General features: G+C 36.0%; 1 protein-coding gene across 1 annotated transcript in view; it reads left to right on the top strand.

Annotated features, from left to right (window-relative positions):
* Positions 1-11,946, top strand: part of LOC108361312 (mucin-19-like) — a gene marked incomplete at its 5' end in the record, with an annotated part of 130,007 nt that extends 118,061 nt beyond the window's left edge. The window contains one exon of the mRNA XM_017613912.1: positions 11,750-11,946. Coding sequence (XP_017469401.1) covers positions 11,750-11,783 — 34 coding nt within the window. The remainder of the gene's footprint in view (positions 1-11,749) is intronic.
* Positions 11,947-12,421: the final 475 nt, after the last annotated feature.

Here is a 12,421-nt window from a genome sequence, read left to right as displayed (position 1 = left end):
TGTCAGGCCTTTTCAGGAAACACTTGGTTATTTTGCAGATTTCAATAGTTCACCAACGGCCCCCATGAGTTTTGCTTATGAGATCCTTGATGCACCGGATCGTTCCCGCTATGCTTGGCCCTTCAATTGGCTCCGGTCCAATTGGGCGTTCCAGGGAACCGCAGTTCGCCAATTCATCAGCCAGTTCATTGCCTTGAACACCGTATTGTCCTCGCACCCACATAAGTTCAAGCTCATTCCATTTTGTAACTTACATTCCTGGGCTAACTTTGAAGAGGTTCTAGCGGTTTTCAGGATCTTGGCTGTCACTGCACATCGTGATTTTGTGTCCGCGCCACCTTTCGCCAGTTATCCGGTCTGCCACTTTTACTATGGCAAAGACTTCCGATTGGATTTTTTGTTATAACTTCTCTATTTATGCAGCTAGAAACATGAAATTTCGGACTAATTTCACTCATTATCAACAAAAAGTTTATAGTATAAACGACAAAGATCGAGTTACTATAACCTGTTTATTTCATCCATACAACTGACTGTTCAGATATCGGTTTTACTGTAAAGCTCCCTTACTTGGACAGCTAAAACCGAGAAATTTCGAGAGCTTTTTTTGCATAGTCATATAAAGACTGTTTCGGTGCTGTATAAGCTTTATCATTTACGTATATATTTTTCTATATTTCTCTCGATTTGTGTTAGCTGTCATAAACAACCGTTATGTGAACAAAGTTATAATACCCTTTTTCAAAAGTACGTTCGGGTATACAAATATAAAAAAAAATAAATAATTTTATTCAGTTAGTTCTAAAAATTAAGTAAATGGGACCATAAACACGGGTTTTCCAAGTATCTTGCTTCCTGCGCCACCTATCAGACAAACTTATACCTTTGTATGTACGTAAAATGCATTCAAAATATGAACCAAAATGGACCATAAATAGGAGGTTTTCAAATATTCCGAGAGATGCGCCACCTAGCGGATTAATTCTTTCGTATTACATTGTCACAGGAAACTTAAAAAAAGCTTTTGAAAAGGATAGAAAAAATTAGAGTTTTAGTACCTAATGTTATATAGAATATACAAATCTATATATTTATCAATAATTTCTTGATTCACTACCTTTTTCTTGATTCACTACCTACATAAAAAAAAAAACTAGTGAACCCGCATGGCGTTAATACGCCCAAAATTGAATTACAGAAACTTAAAAAATATTCCAAATGTTAGTCAGAGTTTTGAGAAATCCGAGTGCCATATTTCATCAAATCCGTGCAGCCGTTTCTGAGTGAAGAGCAGTCTCCATCGAATTTCAAATCCCCCTATACCGGTGAAAAAAGATCTTAGTTAAAAAAATAAAACTTTATCATAGATCTACAGGCTAAGGCCTCTAATTTGACCTCTCATTTTTGAAATTCCTTTCAAAAGTATTATCAAAACAAAACCTTCTTAAATCTCTTCCATCTGACATTGTGATACACATGTTGCAACAAATGGCAACCCTCTTAATAAAGGTCAGGAATAAATACCTTTCAAACCTATTTCGAGATATACCCATCTTTTAATAATTCATCCACCGTACTGAATAATTTGAGTCTAGCTTTTTAAACACGTGGCAACTCTCTTCAAATGTTCGAAATATTTAAACTAAAGATTTCTTAATATTCTTTCGTTTGACTACGGTATTTTTGTATTCCATATACTTTTTGTATTAGTTAATTCAAACAGGTGGCAGGCCTCTTCAAAAGTATATTCAAGCTTAATCATTGTTTACTCACCTTCGTGGGACACTGCGATACATCTTTTAATTAACTGATGAATTAAGTGGAATGTTAATTTTTAAATCTGTGGCAGCCCCGCTAAATAGAGTTCAGAAATAAAAATTTTCAAACCCCCTTCGATTGATACCAATATTTTAATAATTCATTTAACTTATAAAATAATTTGAATTTAACTTTTTAAACAGGTGGCAACCCTCTTCTAGCACATCCAAAATATTGCTAGCGTTCAAACTAAAAATTTCTTGAGACTCCTTCGTTTGACATCTATATATTGTGATATTTCGTATAACTTGTGAATAAGTAAACTAAAGTCGACAGTTCCAACAGTTGGCAACCCTCTTAAAATATTTATAAACTACTACTTTCTGAAACTCTTTTCGTGTGTCACCCATATGGTGATGCATATTTCTCTTGTCTAATATTATTTTTTTAACAGGTGGCAACCCTACTATAGTTCAGCTAAGAAGCAAAGCTTTTCAAAAATATTTCGTCTAATACCCAGTTTGTAATAATTCATTTATTTTTTTAAATAATTAGAATATATTTTTTAAAAGGTGGTAACTCTTTTCAAGAAAGGCTTTCAGTTTGACGCCTCATTTGATGGCATTGATTATTAAATGATTTAAATTTAATTTTCTAAAAGGTGGCAACTCTTTTCGAAAAACTAGAATCAGTTTGCACATCTACAGACCAAGCGCTTTAATTTGACAGCTCATTTTTGAAAATCGGGCGAGCGATACAGATCTTTTACCCTGAACAAAAAATACCTTCGCGTAATATATATATAGATATATTCTTTTTGATTTGTTTTCATTTCCATTGCAGGTATATTCCCTTGTAATCTTAATTAATCCATTTTCCTTACAACTTGTGAATTTGTAGCATTCAAATAATTACGCCAAGATTATTTAGGTACACCACCCGTCAGTTTGCATTCTTCTTATTAAGTAAGCCAATCGCCCACCCTTTTGCAATGTAAACACAAAATTTTTTGCTTCTTCAGATGGTTACGTTGTTAAAAAGAGTACATCGCAATTCTGTGACAATGAAAGTCTTTTTTTTTCTTGATTTTTGATACACGCATTTATTCTCCTTTTGCATACAGATCCGAAAGCATGGAAATTCGCATGACAATGTTTGTAGCTACTTTGCATAGTTTGCGATAGAATGAGCGCCGCCGCCCTATACCACTTGACGAGCAAAAGCCCCAACACAGGCACACACAACTACAAGAGCATAGTGGTGCTACGAAATTTTGCTGTCACAGCAAACAAAATTTATTTTTCGCAAAATTATGTTATTTCGTAAATTGGTTTTCAGTGGTTTCCGCTCCGGAACCAAAAAACTGTACACACAAATACCGCCACAACTATCGGTGCCACAATGTTGGTTATTGTTCCACTGTCGCTGCCGATACCGCTGCCATTGATGGAGAAAAGCAGCAATTGCTTGAGCAGTGTTGTTGCTATTGGTGCTGGCGATAATGCTGGCATTTTGTTGTTGCTAGTTTTGGGAGTTGCTGGCTGCTGTGTTAGCCCTCCTTACAAAACATTTTCCTATGAATATTATAATAGTATATTTAGTTTGCAAATATCTATGTATGTATGTAAATAGTTATGTAAAATTGCATTGTGTTTGGTTGTATGCGTAGGTTTGTAATATTTGGCGCTGGTGGCTGGCAAATGACTGCGAATGATTACTGGGTGTGGCTCGGTTGAATGACAGAGTTTTCGTATGCGTTCCAAGTGTTCATACGATTGTGTATATATGTAGTTATGCTAGTACACTAACCCACTCCTCCTCCTCCTCCTCCTCCTTTGGTTGTTTCAATCCATTGGCGCAAATTGCCCAAAGCATTGAACGGCAAATCAGCCATTCTTCAAACCGCATTCAAAATTTTACGACATAAACTAAATTTTCAAAGTTTTTTGTCATCGTCAACTATTTGTCAAGTTGGCGAGGCGAAGCCCACAAAGCCCACTCACAGACATTAGGCCAGTCAGTCAGTCAGTCGGTTGGTCAATAAGTTGGTCTCGAAGTGAAGTACCGAGCCAAGCCACTCAAACAAACTTGCCATTCAAGTAGCCAAATATGCAGCTGAATGTGTTAGAGCGCACGCTTGCCACTCTCCTCTGTGCGCACACTAACCCAATCAATTTTAACGTCTCTCGTTGACGTAACCACCATCGATTTGCCTTGATTGCCAACAGTTTCTGCTGGCGTGTCCTATCGTTTATTTTATTTTTATTTTCTAAACATTCTCAAATATTTTCCATACTTGAATTCATAAATTTTCAATAGGTCCATTTATTGGCATCTCGAAGGAGTTGAATTTTTCGGTGTTTGAGTGTTTGCACAAGCACCCTGCTGGGAAGAGCGAGCGTTGTTGGGAAATGTCCCCATTCAAGAAATGACTGCATTTCTACTAGTAACAAAAGAACCAAAATTTGGGGTACTTAGAAAAAAGAAAACAAAATGGCTATGTAGAAGATTGCACATAAATACATATATATTAAAAAAGTTATGGTTGTTTCACCGGCATTATAAAATCTTTTATATTTAAGACCGCGCCCAAAATATTTCGGCAAAATACATGTGAAGATTTACATGAACTAGACCGATTTAAAAATACCTCCAAAAAATGGTTTTAATATTTTTTTTGTTCAAGGAAGCACATCAGCTGATAGAAGAATTTAAGCTTTAAAGGTTTGCATAAAAATGTTTAAACATTTCTTCAAACAAAATTATGTGATTTTTTGGAGCTATTTTTAAATCGGTCCAGCTTTCGTAAATCCAAATATTTTTTCGAAATATTTTTGCAGAAAATTGCATCGATTTTTGTTTTTATGGAGAGTGATGAAACCAGTGTTATCAGGTTAGCCTTTTTGCGACTATGTTTAGCATATAATTTTAAGCCATACCCTCACAATTTTCGGTATGCCTACGTGGCTTTTTTCTGGCCTTTATACTTACTGCCTTATAATGTATCACGAACGATAGGGCAGCAACACGAACGATTCGTCTGCAGACGACAACGCCTCTGATTTCGATTTTATTATTATATCGGTCGGCTTTGCCTTGCTTTCCATCTATTACGTTGCAATAGTCTGGTTGCGTTTAAACCGGCTAGAATGAAGCAGCCGGACTTATTTCTTCAAATGCTGCACTTAATGCCTGATACTTGAGAAATTGTACATGATGTTTGACCCCTAAAAAGAATTAATCCGAATACTGATTTTTTATTAGAAACCCCCTATAATAAAATTAACACTTCGCAGTTTGAAAAGTTTCTCTTTACAAAGAGAAAATAAAGAAGCATTGACAGGCCCAAACTCTTCAGCGGAGAACTTTAACCCGAGCTTAACCCCCTAACGCCTAAGAAATAATTCAGGCCTATTTGACATTGACACCTGACGCTTAATATTTAACATTTGCCTTGTGAAAGTTTAGGAATTTTTAACATGACACAATTCACACTTGTCACTTAACATTTCAGAGTTTTCACTTGACCCTTGAAAAATAGTATACAGCTAAGTTAATAATTTTAATAGCCCAAAACTAAATAGTAAATTTTCCTGCTCGGCACGTTGACATTTCTATGCAGCATCGCAATATTTAAGGTTATGTAGATGTTTGAAATTCTGACAACTTAAGCTTGCCTAAGATCATAAAAATGACTATGAAATTCAACAAAAATCGCTGGTTAGAATTCATAATGCTGTCGTCTAGCTATACATATCTACGTGCATATTTTGCATGCCAAGTGGTCAGAGCGACGCATAAATTTTCCTGAATGCTTTTCATGTAAGTTAGCGTAAAATTTTATTTTCCACTTCTTTCAAATATAGTAATTCCTTTGTTTGTGATCGAAGTGGAAATTTTAAAGTGATTTGCGCGCAACAAGCGGGCTTTGTTCATTTCGCTTGACACATTTGGACATTGTGTGCTTTTTTACAAATTGGCGTGATAGTAGTTTAAAGCTTTGTTGAGAGTTTAAGCTTTTTTGGGAACTTAATCTTTTAAAAGAGAAAATATATCGCTTAAAACTTTGAAAACACTGCTGAAATCACTTGTTATCATTTGACTATATTGGTTTAATCAAACTTTCAAGGACATGCCTACCTGTGTGAAGAAAAAATAATGCCCAATTGGGTGTGACACTTTTACAAATAGAGTTTATTGACTAAAGGAGCATACGTATATGACTTTACAGGGTGATCCATATAGTGCTCTTTAATCATATATTATTTTGACAGTGACAACGCTTCCCGCTGGAAATCTTGACATAATTTCAGTATCAGGCTTGATGATGGAACTTTTGTGACTGGAAATTGAAGACATGGACCTAAACGATCTTGGCTTTCAGTAGAATGGCAGGTTATGCCACACAGTTCATGCCACAATGGATCTATGGCGCTTCAAGTTCGGTAACCTGTTATCAGCCGTCTTTGACTTTGTTTTGAAAAACGGCGTGAAGGATGGATATATAAAGCATCACAAAGGTCTTGGAAACCTAAATTTATAGGATATCTAACTTCACCCTAAAGTCATTGCATTTTTTCCAAAAAAATAAAAAATATATATGTGGATACCGGCTGCTAGATACTTGTGGCACTACCCGTGTTACCGTGTCTGACAGTGTTGGGTATTAATCAATTAATTAAAATTTCGAGGTTTATCCTTAGCTGTTGAGTCTGCCATTATCGAATACTGTAGTCGGACGGGCAATCGCAATAGTAAATATTTTCAAGGATAAGCTACGGAACCGTATGTTTACAGTGATGGTGAAGATATCGTTTACATGTCCGTGCACCCTTGCCACTGAATGTTGCAAAATTTAACCAACCCCTCGATGCTGAAAAATTTCAACTCAGAAACGGTATACGCTATGTTGATGGATGATGATGTCATTAGATTATCTAATTACATATACTCTAAAGCGGCAATACTGCGCCGATACCAGTCGAGGCAGCCACATGAAAGAAATCGTGTTGCATAAATAATGCTTTCACTTTTTTAAACTTAGCGCATCTTGTGTTTATAGAACTTTTTATTAAACAAGTATTTTTTAAACAAAAAACACAACCGACTTCAATTCGCATATATATACAAATTTAGGAATACGGGACGACGATAAAAAAAAAAATTTTGAAATCGGTTCACGCGGTCCAAAGTTATGCGGTGGCATACATAAAAGAAGAAAAAGTACTCCGAAGAATTGATAACCTCCCTTTTTTTGAAATTAGTTAAAAGAGTTATTTGTTAATTTTATGTAAATAAAATGCGATTTATGAAACTTACAATTTTTTTTATTACATACCTAGTGCACATAAAACTTGCATAAGTATATTTTAAAAAGCATATTATCTGAGGCAGTATTTTCTTAAAATATATACATACTTACCCTTTTACTTTTTGTTATGCGAAACCCTTCTCATCATTAGCAAAGTTATTACTAAAGCGATGAAACACTTATCTCTTTTGCCTGCCCTGAATGTGTTTTACTCCTTTGAAACTTTCAACTCAATTAGTCATTTAATTAATTCATTTGTTTGCAATTTACCCTCTTCAGCCAGCACAGCACACGCTTGCACTACCCCCACTTATACTTGAGAGCTCCTTAACACTTTGACAAAAATGCAACTTATGTTAAACCTTTAAGAAATCACCAAACCCACATTGTTTAATAAATTATTGTGGCAATATTTACAATAATATGTATAACATTGCTTGTGGCAAGTAAAGTATACCTTAATCTCGGCAAACATTTGTGTAGCTGGAATAATTTATTTATTATCCTTCTGAGTTGTGTACGGACGGGCAGATGGGTGGACCGCTGTCAGCCGCAGTAAAATTAAACAAGGCAAGCAAAAGAAAAGGCACTTTCTAAAAGATGCTGAGAACACACAAATTACACAACTTTTTACATACCTTATGCAGACAAAAATCCAGGTCAAACACGACTTTAAAGAAAAAACTAAATGCGTGGTGGCATTTGGAAAAATTTTCTTATCACTCGCAGCATAATTTCTTCTGTGGTTTTGTTTTCTTTCTAACGGCAGATTTCGTTTATTTTTAAATCCACCTGCGGATGCTATTGCGGACAAAATATTTCTTTTAGTTTAAACACTAAATCATCAAACCACTTGATTGTTGCAAGTGAAAGCAAAGTAAAGAAATGCAAACTAGATTGAAATATCTGCTTCGTACAACCATATACAAACGTACATAGACATAAAATCCATCATGAAAATTAAATGCTCTTAGCCTGTTTGAATAAGTACTAAATATACAGATTTTTGCAATTAAATATGTTTATATGTATGTAATTTTTGCAACCTTGCTACAACTTCAGGATATAAGTATTTATAGTCGGCCATGATTATTATTATTTTTATTGGACTTTACTGGTTTTGTTGTCTACGAATATAATGCCTACTTTTAATTTTGTTAAACCGCAAATGCTGTCGTAAGAGTAGAAAGTAGAAAAGCATTGCGGTCGAATGTTTGCAAATTACTTGAGAATTTTGCATAAAATCAACAAATAAAAACTATGAACGCAGAGAGCTGTGCGCAATAGACCAAATAGCTAGTTTTGGAGTGCAAAATTTTATTCAACTCTTGCAGTTTGTGGAAAACTAAAATTCAATTAACTTGCAGAGAAAAAATAAAATGCAAGTGGCCTGATAATGGGTATATTACTTCAAATGTGTCATAATCCAAAAACGACGAACTATTGAGTTGAGTATGGAAAAATTACTGCTACATCTTCTTTGGTGTTGTGTAAAAATTTCATGAAAGTATCGATTACCCACTATGTAGAACAAAATATGTGTTCAATTCGACTATGGGAGTGAATTCAAAACTTTAAAGCCGTTTTTCTCGCGCTTGGTTTTTTTTTTTTGAGTTATTACAAAATAGTTTAGATATATCATTTATGCAATCCTTTTTCGACTTGTAGCTTCATTTCTAGTAAGCTTCACTTTGCAAAATTTCGTATTAATCTTAATAGAATCTCAAGGACCTTAGAGTAGGTATCCAAATTCGTATTTGTATTCGGTTTGCTATTCGTTTTGGTAGTCGCCTACCGTTTCGTTTCCATGTTCGTATTCGTCTCCGTTATCGACTTCGTATTCGTTTGCGAATTCTTCTTCAAATATAGTCGTACTCGTCTACATACTCATTTTCGTCATGTTATCCTCGAAACGGCTTCATATTTTTGTTCATATTTCTTGTTCCTAACCCAACTGAATTGGTCCTCTTTTTTGTATTTGCCTTTGTATGCATCTTCGTATTCGTCTTCATATTCGTTTTTATCAACGATTTCGTCTTCACATTCAGCTTTATGTTCGTGCTGGCCCTCGTATTATTTTCCTCGTTTTAGACTTTGTTCTTGGTAAACAATTTCACCTTCCTTTTAGCCGCCGCCTTTGTCTTCATCTTCATCTTCGTTTTTGAGTTTGTATTTGTCTTCGTATACATATCGCTCCTCGTTTTTGTATTCATTTTCGAGCTCGGCGTCAGAAGATTTATTACGTCTCGCCAAAATTCCCATCAAAGCGAGATTTTTTAACATCTCGCTGATTTGAGCCCACGCTCGACTCGCACACCTGCTCACGGAGAGCATTCTTCAACATACCGCCACATGCGAGCAGTGTAATTATACATCTCGTTCATTAAGTACCGCCGCCGAAGGAGTAGTTGGATTTCAGCGAGCCTAAAAAAATAACTGGTACGATGAGGAGTAAAGAGAAGTTTCAGGGAAAAAGATGCTGCCTACGGGGTTTCGACATAACTTCCACCGAACCGTGACATAAGTTCCAGGGAAGTTATTTCGCGAAATTACTACCGTCGATCGATTTTTGGACCATGGAAGTAAAGTCTAACAATACTTCCAGAGATCTGATTAATGGAAGTTATGTCAGACATAATTGTTTATTAAATGAGCCGCTTAAAACGTTTTAAAAGTTTGTCAATGTTTCAAAATCCAAAAAGGATCTATATGAGATTGTTGGGTTTACCCCTTCTTCCACGGGATAAAATAATGGATGGATATAAGATTTTGGTACCACAGGCAATGAATTTCAATTGTTTTGCATTCACGCAGATAGTTTTCGAATATTTTCGAAGCTGTTGGTTAAAACTGGTAAGAGGTTCACACTCGTATGAAATACCATGTTCTTTTTTTTAATTTTGTGTTTTAGTTTTAGGAAATGTTGAATAAACTGTCTGTTTTCAGTTTAAAAAATTTGGAAAATATTATCCTCTTAACGAGTATTTCTTCCGTTTCCTTTCGCTTCTAATCCCAGAAGAGAAAGCTTTTTCCACCCAACATTTGCGATTTGTGAAAGATGGTTATCAGCCAACGGTAAAGAAAACAAACAAACTCCTCGGCGTGATTCTGAACTCGATAAGGCCTCCAAGTTATTGTTAGCCGACCGAATAAATTTCGAACAATTTTTATCGAAGGTGGCTTTAGAAAAGGTAATCGAGAAAACTTTATTAGAAAACGATGAATTGAGTACGAATTGAAATAAATCCATGCGATATTGTATTTATTTCTTGTGGTCATGTAATGTTATGCGAATTCTGTCATAATCCTTCACAGATTGAAAATTGCTGTGAATGTCAAGTAAATATTCAAAATGTTGTTGTTGATTTTGAGAGAGGGTGGCGCTCTCCCTCTCTGTGCAAGTTAAGACATGACATAACTTCCCCGAGTTTTCGTGGAAATCTTCTGGGAGTTATATAATGACAAAACTTTCATGAAAATCTTGTCTGATCCTCGTGGAAATTAAGTCTGAAATAACATCTACGGGCCCAAGGAAGATATGTCCGTGGACGATATGTCAGTTACCCCCGCCTGCAGGGCCGCGCTGCGATCGGCGCAACGCGAGCTATGTGGGACCGCTATAGGGAACTGAAGAGGCAAGTGAGACGTATTTGCCGCAATATAAAGAGAGAGGCCGAAATACGTGAGTACGAAGACCTCTAAATATTGGCCGACTTGAAAAATGCCTAAAAATTGTACCAGAGAGTTAGGCGACTTACGGAAGTTTTCAACACCAGGGCGCACTCTTGTAAGAACAATTTTGGCGATCTAGTGACTGATGTCCAGATCGTACTTAAATTATGGAGGGAACACTTTTCCACGCTACTGAATGGTTGCAGTACTGGCAGCTTTGGAAAGGATGAACCCGAGCCCTCGGTCCATGATGACGGACTCGATGTTCCACCGCCTGGCTATGATCCGCTACGAATAGCAATTACGTGACTGAAAAACAACAAAGCTGCTGGAGCTGACAGGCTACCAACTGAGCTATTTACATAAGTACGGGGCCGAGAAGCTGACAAGGTGTATGAACCAACTCGTATGCAGACTATGGTCAGATGACATAGACTTCATCGGTAATAAGAACCGCCAAGTCTGTTCTCCCTTTTTCCGGTAGTATTATTGGTAGCTAAAAAAAATTTTTGTACTTGAAGCTTTTAGTTTTAGGCAGTTACTGTAAAATAATCTATTGGGGAATTATAAATTCATAAACATTTTCAATTTATAAAGCAGTTAGAGTCTTCTTTATTTTTAACTTTTACATTCCTAGCAGAAGCGAAGCGGCCTGTCAACCACTTAAATTCAGTAACTAATATTTTAAAATTATTTATACATAACTTATCTGACAGTGAGTGAGCCGGCATGTGGTAGTGCAGATCCGCTAGAGAAAATGCAGAAATAAATGCCAACAACAGACGGCTTGACAGCTTGACGATTGGACAGATGTGCACAATTTTAGTTTGTATGAATATGTGAATGTGATTGCAAGTGCGATTGTAGCCTAACACAACTGAGTGAAGGACGATGTCTATTTGCTCATTTTATTTATGCAAAATTGTTATTGTTTTTACAAAAGTTATTGTTACAAATTTTGTTGACTTTCAACCAGCAAACAAGTAAAGCTATGAAATCTATCCCTAGGACTAATGGCAGTGGGCGACCAACACAGCTATAAGAACAACAATACAACAATGAAATGCGCTACCAACAAGCACAATCACTGCAAGCGGAGAGTCGGTAAAGCACTTGATCAACAACAGCAACAATAAGAACAAAAAACAAACAATAACAATCACACTTTATACAGGTAAAAAGGTAAACAATGGATGGATGAATGGTGCAGCGCGCAGCTGAATTGTGCCGTTGACAACGATAAGTGTGCGGCCAACAAGTTTGCAGAAGTTTAGCAAAAGTTTGTTATAGAATTACATAAAAACAAATCGTATGTATGTATGTATGTATGTATATGCAAGCTCTTTAAATCTCTCATCATCACAACAGCGTAAACGGTCAATGTTGCCAGGTACACGTGCAATGAATGGTATGTCGCCGGCGCTTTCGGATTGCCAATGTATATTGTATGTAGGTAGTTATGTTGTTTATGGGCTTGCAAACATAAAGCCATCGGCAAGCGAGCGGTAAATTGGCGTAGGCAAACTTTGCACATTAAAATTAAGAAGCGAAGGCGAAATCGTTTATTTACATATCTACAGATACTTGTATATGTATAAAATTTATATATATAAATATCTTCGCTAGTGAGGGCAGTGTGTAATGCAATAATTTATGGTACGAGTATAAGCGGAAACCCAT

Source organism: Rhagoletis zephyria, unplaced genomic scaffold (assembly GCF_001687245.7).
Source record: "Rhagoletis zephyria isolate East Lansing unplaced genomic scaffold, Rhagoletis_zephyria_1.1 Rzeph_scaffold_00732, whole genome shotgun sequence".
Classification (NCBI taxonomy): Eukaryota; Metazoa; Arthropoda; class Insecta; order Diptera; family Tephritidae; genus Rhagoletis; species Rhagoletis zephyria.
The sequence above is the reverse complement of the archived record's forward strand: the minus strand, read 5'-3'. Positions and strand labels throughout refer to the sequence as shown.